The sequence below is a fragment of the Sus scrofa genome, chromosome 1, assembly GCF_054392235.1.
Source record: "Sus scrofa isolate SSC_HxYL_T2T_F1_AM1 chromosome 1, Sscrofa_HxYL_maternal_Yorkshire_Landrace_v2.0, whole genome shotgun sequence".
Lineage (NCBI taxonomy): Eukaryota > Metazoa > Chordata > Mammalia > Artiodactyla > Suidae > Sus > Sus scrofa.
Window position 1 is genome coordinate 200515787 of NC_139383.1, and position 15253 is coordinate 200531039.

At 38.9% G+C, this 15253-nt stretch overlaps 1 protein-coding gene across 2 annotated transcripts in view; it reads left to right on the top strand.

Annotated features, from left to right (window-relative positions):
• Nucleotides 1–402: 402 nt before the first annotated feature.
• The window catches only part of MNAT1 (MNAT1 component of CDK activating kinase), a 209936-nt gene continuing 195085 nt past the window's right edge, over nt 403–15253 (top strand). The window contains exon 1 of one of the 2 annotated variants that reach the window (XM_021064673.2): nt 403–616. In XM_021064673.2, the coding sequence (XP_020920332.1) occupies nt 579–616 (38 nt within the window). In that variant the 5' untranslated portion in view covers nt 403–578. 2 annotated transcript variants of the gene reach the window in all.

The following is a 15253-nucleotide window of genomic DNA, read 5'->3' on the forward strand; positions in this document are numbered from 1 at the left end:
AGGCATATTATTTTCTGTGATTGCATGATTGTGCAAGTGCAAAGGAGAAATATAAAGCACAGGCTATCAAATCGTTCAAAAGAAAATACTGGTCTGATTATCGAATATGTACACCAGGCACAGATCTTTGAAATAATGGGAATGTTTCTAGACAGAACACTTGAATCTATGTTCCTAAAAGGTGACAGAGTTCCTTGAAAAATAGCTAGGTGGATAGAGATGGGGCTTTGTGTACAGTCTGCCTTTTAAAAAGCCCTCTCCCAAATCTAAGATTTTGCGCTGGCCTGCGGAACCCGAGACCCAGCCGGCGCTGCAGGACCGTAAAATCTGCCTCCGGAACGTTTGTGCTGAAGTGTTCGCTCCCAGCCGGTGCTTATTCGCAAAGGACCGTCCCAGTCGAGTGCCTGTTGGTAGGAACCTAGTTGGCGTCGGGTCTGAGGGGGCGCGGAGGTGGAGGTGGCGGTGACTGAAGCAGGCGTCAGGGAGAGTCCACGGGAGAGAAGAAGCCATGGACGATCAGGGCTGCCCCAGGTGTAAGACCACCAAATATCGGAACCCTTCGTTGAAGCTGATGGTGAATGTGTGCGGACACACTTTGTGAGTCGGGGGACCGCAGGTTCGATGGGGGTGAGACGCACCGGGTGGGAGCTCTTGAAAGAGCCGGGAGATGCTTAACGTCTGCTCATGGGAGAAAAGGGCGTCGTTAGTTTCGACGCTGGGGGAGGAAATGGGAAAAGGGAACGTTGTTTCTGTGAACAAACTGTGGCCGCCAGCCCTGAGCCGCTCTGGCCTGCTTGGGACGGCGGGTTCAACTGATGTGGGAACCAGCAGTTTGTAGGTTTCCCCTTCGGTGGGCGAGGAAAATCTTGTCTGCATTTCTAGGCTGTGCTGTCCAAGGAGTTCCAGAGCTGGTTAAAAGTGTAAGGGGGAGGGGTGGGGATCGGAATGCTTAATTTCATGTGAAGTGTTTTTATTAAAAAGAGCTATGAAAAAAATTTACTGTGATGATATACTGGTGCTCTTTATTGTCCTGATGGAGTTTGGTTAGATTTTCATCACTAAAAGAGAGAAAATTCAGATTCTAAGCAGTTAATTTTGAAGATACAGTAATGGCTGGCATTTATTGAGTGCAGATTGTGTACTAGGCACTGTTCTAAGCGTTTTGCCGTTCGTTATCTCACTTCCTTCCCACACCAGGCCCATGTATCATTCCCATTTCACAGGGAAGGAACTGGAGACTGCTCCATGTCTCTTGCTAGGACTGGAACACTGGATGTCTCACGCCAGTTTCCGTTGGTAGGCAAAGGAGGGTGGTTGATTGTGTATATTTTGAAGAATAAGTACAGGAACTGGTCAGTGTTTCTTGCCACGTTTTTATGGTCAAATATGGTTTAGAAAAGGTGGTTCTATGAAGCCTTTGGAATGTAAAGCAAACATACCTTCCTGTAGTTTCTCTGAGGTTTCTTAGAGATAAAAAATGATGGATACAGTGTGGTAGACAAGATCTTTGGGTCAGCATACACTGCATGGTTAGTTGTGTTTTAATGATTATAATGGGATTTAGCAACTTACTAAATTAGATTGGTTCCTTTTTCTCATTAATCTTTTTCTTTTAAAATATATTTTCCTTTGCTTTATTCAAGAAAGGAAATTCAGTAGAGCTATGATTGAATGGGTTAAGGTTAGAAATAAGGTGAAAATAATCAAGTAGATTGACCGGAAAAGGATAATGAGGCAAACACTCTTTAAAGACTTAGGTTTTTAGAGAGGTTTTGCTCAGTATCTCTTCATTTTCCTGTATCAAGTTTGTTAACAGTTGATGCTCAAGGAAAGGGAATTTGCTTTTTTGGAAGGATACTAACTAAATGTAACTTATTCAAAAAAATTTCTATCTAGTAATAATTAGCCAATCAGGGAAGATTATGTGATTTTAGTAAAATAAATTACATTTTTATTAGATGATTATAAAATACTTTTAATTAGAAATTGCTTTTGCAGGAGTTCCAGTCATGGCTTAGTGATTAATGAATCTGATTAGGAACCATGAGGTTGTGGGTTCGATCCCTGGCCTTGCTCAGTGGGTTAAGGATTCGGCGTTGCCAAGAGAGAGCTGTGGTGTAGGTTGCAGACGAGGCTCAGATCACACGTTGCTGTGGCTCTGGCGTAGGCCTGCGGCTATAGCTCTGATTCGACCCCTAGCCTGGGAACCTCCATTTGCCATGGGAGTGGCCCAAGAAATGGCATAAAGACAAAACAAAAACCAAAAAACAACATGAAAAAAAGAAATTGCTTTTGTTGTATCTTTGGTCTTTTTTATTTTTTTCATGTGTTAAAAATTGTCTCAGTCATTCTGGCATTGCATTTATTTTGATTTATTTGCTAACCTGTTAGATGAAAGCCACATTTTACAGTTCTCTTTCACTTGAAGTATGAACAAAATGAATAAAAAACAGTATGGTATTGGCTTAGAGAACAAACTTCTGATTTTGAATTCTTTCTACTCTTAGGCGCTCTGTGGCTTTGGGCAAATTCCTAACTCCTTTGCCTCATTTTCCTTATCTGTACTATAGAGATAATAGCGTTATATGTATTACAATGTTTGAGGATTAAATAATACATGTAATATATCTGGCGGTGTTTAATGGAGTTACTTTTACATAGTGTTTGTCCAATATACAGTGGCCATCATATCATTGTTTACGCATGGTATGGATGCTAAACAGAAATGAGATTAAAATTGGATATATTTGGCTTGCTATGAAAGACTTGCACAATAATGATTTGTTTCCAAGGTCACTCATGTGGCTGTTGGCGGCTTCAGTTCCACCCCATGGACCCTCCATAGGGCTGCTCATGATTTGGCTTTTCACAGAGTTAGTTATGAGAGAGAGAGAATCAGAAGCTTCAGGACTGTTTATCCTTTTTTTGTTTTTTGTTTTTTGTTTTTTTAAAACAGGTGCACTTGCAGCATATAGAAGTTCCTGGGTCAAATTGGAGCTGCAGCTGGGGCCTACCCCATAGCCACAGCCACACCATGTCCAAGCTGCACTTTTTTTTCGTCTTTTGTTTTTATAGGGCCACACCATATGGAGGTTCCCAGGCCAGGGGTCTAATCAGAGCTGTTGCTGCTGGCCTACGCCAGAGCCATAGCAACGAGGGATCTGAGCCACATCTGTGACCTACACCACAGCTCACAGCAACGCCAGATCCTTAACTCACTGAGCGAGGCCAGGGATCAAACCTGAAACCTCATGGTTCCTAGTTGGATTTGTTTCCACTGCACCATGACAGGAACTCCTGAGCTGCATTTGTGACCTGTGCCACAGCTTGAGGCAATGCCAGATCCTCAACCTACTGAATGAGGCCAGGGATTGAACCCAAATCCTCACAGAGACAATGTCAGGTCCTTAACCCATTGATCCACAGTGGGAACTCCAGGGCCCTTTACCATCTAATCATAGAAGTCATATTATCATTGCTTCTGCTGTATTTTATTCCTTAGCACTGAGCAACCCTGTTACAAGTTGGGAGGTTATTTACATACAAGAGTTTGAATACCATGAGGCAGTGGGCCACGTGATTTTACTCGTTTTTTTCTTTCTTTTTTTTTGGTCCTCAGGTAGCAAAGGCATTTTAGGAGGCAAGTGATAAAGTGAGTAGGAGTAGTGCTTCACAAAAGATGGGAAGTATGGTTTTATGGAAATATTAATTAGGAGTACTATTTATGGGAGAAAATACAGGCGCAGAAAGAGAAGAGGTGAAACATTACGAAAATACTTTTCTTTCTTAACTGCTAGCAGTTGAGGAAACATGTTCCCTTATGTATGAAATCAATCCAACAAACACCCATATGGATTGATTGCATGCACACCAAAAAAGATTGGTTTCCATTTTTGCTTTTCTTTTCGATTCAAGGAGGAACTTTCTCTTAATTACAGAAGAGGGTAATTGTTTTCATTATCAGGGTCACCTATTTTAAGAAATGGGCCTCATAGAATTCCTCATAGCATTCTTAAGACTTACTGAATTATATGGAGCTAGTTTTAGCTAATTCTCAATTTTTTCCCAATTCATTTTTCTTTTTTATTTTCCTTTTTATGGCTGCCCCATGACATATGGAGTTCCTGGGCCATATGGAGTTCATGGGTCACAATTGCGACCCATGTGGCAGCTGTGACCCATGTGGCAGCTGTGGCAATCTGGATCCTGGCTGGGATTGAACCTGTGTCCCAGTGCTCCAGAGAAGCCACTGATCCTGTTATGCCACAGTGGGAACTCCTCTTTTTCTTCTTTTCTTTTTTTAATTGAACTATAGTTGATTTCTAATTCTCATTTAACTAGAGTCTTCAATAATTTAATTTTTTTTTTTTTTTTTTTTTGTCTTTTTAGGGCCGCGCCTGCGACATAATGGAGATTCCCAGGCTAGGGGTTGAGTCGGAGCTGAAGCCGCCAGCCTACACCACAGCCACAGCAATGAGGGATCCGAGCTGCCTCTGTGACGTACACCACAGCTCATGGCAACTCTTGATCCTTAACCCACTGAGCAAGGCCAGGAATTGAACCCAAGTCCTCATGGATACTAGTTGGGTTTGTTAACCGTGAAGCCACAGGGGAGCTACCAATAATTTAATTTTTATCCCAGCAATTTTTGGCATTGCTTGTCTCTGAAAACTTTACCATTATTTGATTTTACTGAATTTTTTTTTCATTTTAAACAAACCTAAGACACAAAGTAGTAGAATAAACAAAAACAGATCCTGATATATATAAAAGTAAATATTTACCATATTTACTTAAAGTCTCTCTTTTTTCTCTATCCTACTCCCCCTTTATTAATGTTACTGAGTAGTTTGTTTTGAAGCGTTCTCAGTTTGAATTTTACTGATTGCATCTCTAGGGTATTAATATGTTCCTCTGTATTTTCTCTAAATTATTAGTTACTTTTAGAAGTTTATCAGATTGAAGTTAGAAAGAATAATTCATATGTGGTATTAATTCATTTTTTTAGCTAATGTTGGGCTTAAGTAGTACCTTTTTGCAAACTAGGAAACAATGCCTCCTCTGCACAGAAAAATTAGAAAAAGGCACTCATTCTCGGTTGAAGAATCAGAAAAAAGGGACTTTCTAGATATAGTATTGTTAATTTCTAATTTTATTTTGTTGTAGTGAACACACTTTGCCAAATTTCAGTCTTTTGACATTTTCTGAAAACTTACATATGGTCCAGCATATGGTATCTCTTGGTGAGCAATCAACGTAAATTTGAAAAGGTCTGTCCTGTGGCTGTTGGGTGTAGTGTATGTCAATTAGGTAAACTTGGTTAATAGTATTACTCAGATCTGTATCTTTACTAATTTGTTGTATCTACTCATTTTATCAATTATTCCAACTAGATTGTGGGTTTATCACGTTCTCCTTTAGTTCTGTCATGTTTTATGTATTTTGAAACTCTCTTATTATATACATTGATATTTAGAATTGCAGTGCCTTCCTGATGAATTTATCCTTTTGTCATTATGAAATGTTCCTTTTGTCTTTTGTAATACTCTTTGCCCTGAAGTTTTTGTCAGATATTATGTCAACTATATGCTTATTGTTTGATGGTAACCTTTCTTTGTCCTTTTGCTTTCAACCAATGTGTGTATCTTATAGACAGTACATAGTTGGTCTTGGTTTTTTATTTGGTCCAACATTGATGTCTTTTTTTTTTCCTTTTGGTCCACCCCCATGGCATATGCAAGTTCCTAGGCTAGTGGTTGAATCAGAGGTTCAGCTGCAGGCCTATGCCACAGCCACAGCAATGCCAGAGGCAGGCTGTGTCTGTGACCAACGCTGCAGCTTGCGGCAACACCAGATCCTTAACCCACTGAATAGGGCCAGGTATTGAACTGCATCCTCATGGATACTAGTTGGGTTTGTTACCACTGAGCCACAGTGGGAACTCCAACATTGCTATCTTTTTATTGCTGTGTTAACCCCTTTAAATTTAATTATTGATATCATTTGGTTTAAGTCTATTTGTTTTTCATTTGTTCCTTTTTTTCTTTTTCTTTTCTTGCCTTATTTTGGATTAATTGGATATTTTAAAGTATTGGCCTGTTAACAATAGCTCTTCATTATTATTATTATTTTTTAGTGACTTCTCTAACTATAACAATGTGCATCTTTATCAGTCTATTTAGAGTCAACATCTGACACTCCCCATTTTTCACTTCCCATTTCATTATCTCACAAGTGTGAATAATATAATTCCATTTACTTAGCCTTCTCATCCTTTATGCTGATGATGTCGTATCTTTGACTTTTGTGTATGATTCGAATTTTTATTTTTGCTTTAAAGAGTCAGTTGTCTTTAAGGAAAGGTAGAGAATAAAAAAACAGTGTTTTCAATAAATGACCTTACTGGGATATAATTCACATATCATAAATTCACTCATTTAAAGTGTAGGTATCAGTGGTGGTTTTAGTGTATTTTCAGAGATAGACATTTATCATCATAATTAGTTCTGGATTATTTTAGTTTCTCCTCTTACTACTTAGCATTACCTTCCAAACCTGCTCTCTCCCCAACCTTCCATTGTCTCCCAGCCCTAACTGATGGGCAGCCGCTGATTGATTTTTGTCCCTATGGATGGCCTATTCTGGACATTTCATATAAATGGAATCATATAATATATGGTCTTCTGTGATTGATTTTTACTTAGTATAGTGTTTTCAAAGTTCATCCATGTTGTAGCTTGTATCATGACTTCCTTTCTTTTTGTTATTTGATACTACTTTATGGTATGGATATACAGCATTTCATTTATCCACTCATTAGTTGATGGACATTTGGGTGGTTTCCGCTTTTGGGATATAATGAATAATATTGCTATGAATATTCATGTACAAAGTTTTTTGTGTGACATATGATTTTGTTTTGGGTATGCACTTAGGAATGTAACTGCTGGATCATATGAAAACTCTGTGTTTATCCATTTGAGGAATTGTGGGACTTTTGTAGGACTGCAAATTTTACATTCCCACAAGCAGTGTGTAAGTGTTCTGTTTTCTCTCCATCACTTGTTCTTATTTGTCTTTTTGATTATAGCTATCCTAGTGGGTGTAAAGTGGTAAAATGTAGTCTTTTGTATATTCACCTACTTATTTACCATGTTTAGTATTCTCTCTTTCGAATCTGATTTTACAGTTGTATTGATTTCTTTTCCACATGAAGAACATTCTTTAGCATTAACTATAGTGCAGGTCTGTTGGTGAAGAATTCTCCCAGATTTTGTTTCTGTGAGTGTTTTTATTTCACCCTACTCTTTGAAGAATATTTCAAACAGTAATATTCTGAATATGAAGTTATGGGTTGGCATTTCATCACTTGAAAGATATCATTCCACTGTTTTCTGATCTGCATTGTTTATTTTATTTTATTTTTATTTTTTGTCTTTTGTTGTTGTTGTTGTTGCTATTTCTTGGGCCGCTCCCACGGCATATGGAGGTTCCCAGGCTAGGGGTTGAATCGGAGCTGTAGCCACCGGCCTACACCAGAGCCACAGCAACGCGGGATCCGAGCCGCGTCTGCAACCTACACCACAGCTCACGGCAACGCCGGATCATTAACCCACTGAGCAAGGGCAGGGACCGAACCCGCAACCTCATGGTTCCTAGTCGGATTCGTTAACCACTGCGCCACGACGGGAACTCCTGCATTATTTATTTTATTTTATTTTTTTATTACTCAAATGAATTTATCATATCTGTAGTTGTATAATGATCATAACAATCCAATTTCACAGGATTTCCATCCTACAACCCAAGCACATCCCCCCACCTCCCAAATGTCTCCTCCGGAGACCGTAAGTTTTTCAGTGTCTGTGAGCATCTGTTCTGCAAAGAAGTTCAGTCTGTCCTTTTTTCAGATTCCACATGTCAGTGAAAGCATTTGATGTTGGTGTCTCATTGTATGGCTGACCTCACTTAGCATGCTAATTTCTAGGTCCATCCATGTTGCTAAAAATGCTGGTATTTCGTTCCTTTTAATGGCTGAGTAATATTCCATTGTGTATATGTACCACATCTTCTGGATCCACTCCTCTGTCGATGGACATTTAAGGTGTTTCCATGTCTTGGCTATTGAAAAGAGTGCTGCAGTGAACATTGGAGTACATGTGTCTTTGCGAGTCGTGGTTTTTGCTGGATAGATGCCCAGGAGTGGGATTGCTGGGTCAAATGGTAGTTCTATGTTTAGTTATCTGAGGCATCTCCATCCTGTTTTCCACAGTGGTTGCACCACTTTACAATCCCACCAAGAGTGTACTAGGGTTCCTTTTTCTCCACACCCTCTCCAGCACTTATTGTTTGTAGACATTTTGATGATGGCGATTGTGGCTGGTGTAAGGTGGTACCTCATAGTGGTTTTGATTTGCATTTCTCTGATAATGAGTGATGTAGAACATCTTTTCATGTGTTTCTTGGCCATCTGTATGTCGTCTTTGGAGAACTGTCTGTTTAGATCTTCTGCCCATGTTTTGATGGGGTTGTTTGTTTTTTTGGTATGGAGCTGCAGAAGGTGTTTATAAATTTTGGAGATTAATCCCTTGTCAGTTGATTCATTTGCAATGATCTTCATTGTTTGTGATGAGAAGTTTGCTGTTACTTATATCCTTGGTCCCTTTTATGTAAAAATCACTTGGGGCTGTGTTCAAGGTTTTCTCTTTATCTTTGGTTTCTAGTAGTTTGAATATAAACTTAGGAGTGCTTTTCTTTGTATTCATCCTAGTTGAGCTTTGCTGAGCTTAGAGCTGTAAGTCAATGTTTTTCATTCTGTTTGTAAAATTTCAGTGATTCTTTCTGCACTATTTTCACTCTCTCCTCCTTTTGGAACTCCAAGTAATGTGTGTTAGACTCTTTGATATTGTTCTGTAAGCCACTGAGATACTATTTATTTTTCTCTTCTTCTTTAGATACCCTTTTTTTTTTTTTTTTTTTTTTTTTTTTGGTCTTTTCAGTCTTTTTAGGGCCGCACCTGTGGCATATGGAGGTTCTCAGGATAGGGGTTGAATCAGAGCTGTAGCCACCGGCCTTTGCCACAGCCACAGCAATGCCAGGTCTGAGCTGTGTCTGAGACCTACACCACAGCTCACGGCAAGGCCAGGGATCGAACCCACAACCTCATTGTTCCTAGTTGGATTCGTTTCTGCTGTGCTATGGTGGGAACTCCCAGATTAGATACTTTTTGTTGGTCTTTATTGCAAGCTCACTGACTCCTATCTACCATTTTCAATTTTCTGTTAAGCCCATTTGGTAGATTTTTCATTTGTTATTGTCATTTTCTTCTAAAGTTTTCATCTTCATCTTATTCTTTTCTGTAGTTTTCTTTTATTGTATTTTCTATGTGTTTACTAATTAAGACTATGTTTTCCTTTACTTCTTTGAATGTATTTTTCTTTAATTTTTTGAACATATTTTCTGTTACTTTTTTTTTTTTTTAAATAGGGCCTCAACCCATGGCATATGGAAGTTCCCAGGCTAGGGGTTGAATCGGAGCTGCAGCTGCTGGCCTACATCATAGCCACAGCAATTAGGGATTCAAGCTGTCTCTGCGATGTACAGGGCATCTCATGGCAATGCCAGATCCTTAACCCACTGAGTGGGGCCAGGGATTGAACCTGTGTCCTCATCGATACTAGTCAGGTTCAGTACTAATGAGCCACAGTGGGAACTCCCTAATTCCTTAAAAGTATGCAAAATAGCTGATTTTAAACCTTCAGTCTAAAAAAAAAAAGCTTCAATCTGCTAGATTCAAAATCTTGGCTGTCTCAGGACTGGTTTCTATTGACTACTCTCTTGGTCTCTTTTTATTTTTTTAACCATGGGTCACATTTTTCTTTCTTTCTTTTTTTTTTTTTTCTTTTTTCGCAGTTAATATTTTTCAAGTGTACAGTGAATCATGAAGATGGTACTAGAAATTGCAAATTTTATCTTTCTGTGTAGACTGTTTAAAAAAAAATTTTTTTTTTTTTTTTTGGCTTTTTGCCATTTCTTAGGCCGTTCCCTCGGCATATGGAGGTTCCCAGGCTAGGGGTCTAATCGGAGCTGTAGCTGCCAGCCTACGCCAGAGTCACAGCAACGCAGGATCCGAGCCGCATCTGCAACCTACACCACAGCTCACGGCAATGCCGGATCGTTAACCCACTGAGCAAGGCCAGGGATTGAACCTGCAACCTCATGATTCCTAGTCAGATTTGTTAACCACTGAGCCATGACGGAAACTCCTGTTATTCTTTTTTTTTTTGTAAAAAAAATTTTGTAGGTAATTAAGTTACTTGTTGATCAACTTGAACTTTGTAAGCTTGGTTTTAATCTTTGCTAGGATGGATCTGTGGAGAGCAAATTGTGTTCCCTTACTTTACTGCAACTCAACCTCCAAACTGTCAGTTCCTTGCCAAACTTATTGGGGCTTGATTTTAGACTCCAAAGTATACTGAGCCTTCCTTAAATACTCTCCCTTCCTCTCTCAGCCATTCTCTTTTAAGCTTGATTGGTTTTGCCTTTCATATGTGCTGTGTGTTCCTTGGCCAAGGACTTATGGGAGTTCCCTAAACAGACTTCTGGACCCTCTGCCTTGTGGATTTCAATCATATCAACTGCACCGAACTCTGATCTCTGCCTGTTCAGCTTAGCACAACCACTGTGCCCTTTGTAAATGCATGCTTGCTGGGCCACGGTCATGAAAATTTTCCCTAGGGTGAAATGTCAGGTAACTGTAGGGCTCACCTTGTGAGTTTTTCATCTCTTAAGGAATTATAGTCTTTGTGTTGCCTCTTGTCTAATGACTGTAAACTATTGTCTTAGACATTTTGTTTGTCTTATGGTTGATCATGGTGGGAAGGCTAGTCTGACATCAGTTACTCCATCATGTTTGTTTAAAGCTGGTCTTAAATGTTGAGGCATTTAATTCCTGTAGTCTCAGTTCTGTGTGTACATGTTTATTTTCATTACCTCAAAATTGGCAATTCCATTTGCCTCGTTAACATTTTTGTCCTTTTGTAGTTTTTGACTTTTTTTTTTAATTACTTCAGCTTCTTTCCTAAAACTTTTCTAAACATTCTCCCCCCCTCCTTTTTTTTTTTAATGGAGTGATTGTTTTGAAGTTGATAAGAATATAGTTCTATAGAACAGCTCTAGCAAATTAATATCTTATATCTTTTGGATGATAATTACAATGATTATCTTTCCTGAAGGAGGTAGTTTTTGCTTTGTTTCCACATATAAGAGTTGGTGTTTTGGGAGTTCTCGTTGTGGCTCAGTGGGTTATGAATCTGACTAGTATGCATGAAGATTTGGGTTCGATCCTTGGCCTTGCTCAACGGGTTAAGGATCTGGCATTGGTGTGAGCTGTGGTATAGGTTACAGATGAAGCTTAAATCCTGCATTGATATGACTGTGGTGTAGGCTGAAAGCTGCAGTTCTGATTCAACCCCTAGCCTGGGAACTTCAATATGTTGCAGGTACCGCCCTAAAAAGCCAAAAAGAAAAAGAGTCAGTGTCCCATGTATTTTAATAATCCAAATTTATTGAGTAGTAGAAAGAGCACTGAATCACAAGGTAGAAAACCTAGTTTCTAGTTCTGCCACAGACTGGCAAGTTTAGGCCAGCCTCTCATTTATTAATTTTTTTATTTAATTGGAAATTTTTTTTTGCTTTTGTTTTTTTAGGACTGAACCCACGGATGGAAGTTCCCAGGGTAGGGGTTGAATCAGAGCTCTAGCCCCTGGTCTATGCCACAGCTACAACAACTCACAGGATCCGAGCCTCATCTGTGACCTACACCACAGCTCACGGCAACACTGGATCCTTAACCTAATGAGCGAGGCCAAGGGATTGAACCTGTCAGATTCGTTTCTGCTAAGCCACGACGGGAACTCCTAGGCCAGCCTTTTAACTTTGATTTATTCATTTGTCTAGAACAAATAATTTCTTGTTTTCCCGTTTTGGCTGCCCTGAGGCATATGGAGTTCCTGGGCCAGGGATTAGATCCAAGTGGTAACTGTGACCTAAGCTGTGGCAATGCTGGATCCTTAACCCACTGTGCCAGGCCAGGGATCGAACCTGCATCCCAGCACTTCCAAGTCATTGCCCATCCCATTGCATCACAGTGGGAACTCCTAGAACAGGTAATTTCTAGCCCCTTCAGTCTCTTAAAATTTGGGTAATTTAGTTAATAGTTAATTAGAAAGTCATTGTAGTTTAGTAGCATTAATCTTTTTTTGATCTTATACCATTAATAAAGCTGTTCATAAGATATGAAAATTTTAGTTTTTTTTTTTTTTTCTTTTTAGAGCTGCACCTGTGGCATACAGAATTTCTGGGCTAAGAGTCCAATTGGACTTGCAGCTTCCAGCCTATACCACAGCAACAGCAACTGCAGATCCGAGCCACATCAGCAAACTACAGTGCAGCTAGTGGCAACACTGGATCCTTAACCCACTGAGCAAGGCCAGGGATCAAACCCACATCCTCTTGGATACTAGTCAAGTTCTTAACGCACTGAGCCACAGCTGGAACTCCTAAAATTTTAGTTATTTTTATGAGCTCAAATTTTTCTTTTCAAATATGGAAGAGAGTACTGATCACTTTATATTCAGAATATAAATACATCACTGGATTGGTTATTTTATGGCTATAGTATGTGTTTTTTGATTTGACTAAAAATGACTATTAGTGTATTTCAGTTTTTTAAGATGCAGTGTATGCACTTCAGTTTCTTCTCTTATTGAGTGTAACAATATCGTAGTTCTTTAAAACTGTGGTTACTAAATCTTTAGTAATATTACAACTAACATTTCTCTTTGTGTAAATATAGCCCTATCGCCATATGACTCTTCCTCTCTAATTCTTTTCTTTTATACTGGAAATCTTTTTTAAAGATTCATTTTATCTGCTAACTAGTTTGTGTGTGTGTGTGTGTGTGTGTGTGTGTGTGTGTGTATTTATTTATTTATTTTTTCTGTCTTGGAGGAAACCTTTTGTGGGGTTTTCCTGTAGGTGTTAGAAAGTTTTTCAGAACTTTGACTTCATAAATGGACAACAAGTAAGAGCTCTTTCCTATCTTATCTATCTATCTCTAACTTTCCTTTGTTGTTATATTCTCAAATTCATGTTCTAAGATTCAAACAGGTAAGTGAAGCTATCTTTCAGATGTTCAGACTTAAGTGTTAAAACACAAATTATTTGGAGTTCTCATTGTGGCTCAGTGGTTAACGAATCCGACTGGGAACCATGAGGTTGCGGGTTTGATCCCTTGACTAGAGTAGTGGGCTGTGGTGTACGTTGCAGATGAGGCTCAGATCTGGCGTTGCTGTGGCTCTGGTGAAGGCTGGAGGCTACAGCTCCCATTAGACCCCTAGCCTGGGATCCTCCATATGCTGTGGATGCGGTCCTAGAAAAGACCAAAAAAACCCCCACAAATTATTTTATTTTGCAAGAATCTGAAACAATAACACATAAGTTTTCTTAGGATACAAGATAAACAGATAGAATTAATTCATTTCCTCATTGCCTTTTTTCTGCTATCAGCATAAAATGTTATGTCTAACAAATATGTAATGATAGTTTGCCTGAGTTTGAATCATAGATTTGCTATTTATTCTTGGCTGTATGATTTAGGGAAAATTAGTTACTTTCTTTAAGCCTTTATTTTCTCATCTGTATAAAGGGCTTACCAGTAGTGTATACCTCACAGGAATACTTTGAGGATTGGATGAGGAACAGTTTAAGTAAGTTTAAGAATTTAGGTAAATTTAAGAGTAAACTTACTCTGTAGTAATCTATAAAGAATTACTTTCAGCATTCTAAATGCAAAGAACAACAACAACCAGTTTTTGGATTAAGTTTCAGGAATCTTTTTGGCAATTTACTTCCTGTTTATTGAGAGCTAGTCTCTCAGATAGTAAATGAGAATAAATGAATGAAAATTTAACCTAGATAGTTTAATTTTTTTTCAAGTTTCAGATGTGTTAAGCTTATTTTCGAAGATGAAAAGAAAGTCTCAACTGTAATTTATTAGTTGTTGGTGTTTACTAATAAGTTTTCATTCTTTCTCTTATACTCATTACATTTCCCAGGCCACTGGGAAGTTAACAAACCTGACTAGCATCCATGAGGACACAGTTTGATCCCTGGCCTCACTCAGTGGGTTAAGGATCTGGCATTGCCATGGGCTGTGGTGTAGGAATCCATCTTGGGTGCTAATTTAAAATACAAATTTTTGGGCCTTGCCATGCATCTTCTAGGGAGGGACTTTGTATTCTATACTGGTTATCTAGGAGAGTTTTGTGCTCAAGCAATTTTGGAAAACACTGTGCTGAGTGTATAGCGATAAATGTGGGAGACATGGTTACTGCCCCATTAGTTTTTATGTCTTCCTTTGAGTCATTAAATGGAAGTTAGTTTTTCTTTCTTTATAAGGAGGAAAAGGATACTTATAAAAATACTCTTTGTAATTAAGATGTGAAGGTGGGCTTTATGCTATTTGTTAAATAATAAACTGTATTTTTCAAAAAGTATTGTTAAAGAAATGGAAACCTAAAATCCTGAACCCCAATGGTAATCATTCTGCTGATTTAGGAAAAAAAGGGCCTTTGAGGAAGCAAATAGTTTTGGTGGGTATATTCTAAACTTATGAATTTTTGCAAGATTAGCATTAACAGATTAAAATGTTGAAGTAGCTCCAGATGCATAAAGGTTTTTGTGAAACAGTCATTGATGAGGAAAGATCTAAATATTAGCCCCTTTAGGAAAAGTGGAATGTGATGTCTCATTTGGCGGGGATAGAAGCCTGTACAAAAAGCACATGCTACAAAGTGCTATTTGTTTTGTCAAAAGGATTGATAGAAAGTTGGCAGACTTTATTAATGTAAATTTGGAAGGAGCTTAGCAATCATTTTTTTAGTTCTATTCTACCCCTCTACCCCTGTCTCCCCTGCCTTTTTTTTTTTTTTTTTTTTCCACAGATGGGGAAGCTGAAGTCTAAGAAAGGTTATGTGGTTGCATAGCTCACCTGGTCAGCTCCACTTTCTTTTTTTGTCTTTTTAGAGCTCCACCCACGGCATATGGAGGTTCCCAGACTAGGGATCCAATCAGAGCCGTAGCTGTCAGCCTACACTACAGCCATAGCAATGCGGGATCTGAGCTGCGTCTGTGACCTACACCACAGCTCATGGCAATGCCAGATCCTTAACCCACTGAGTGAGGCCAGGGA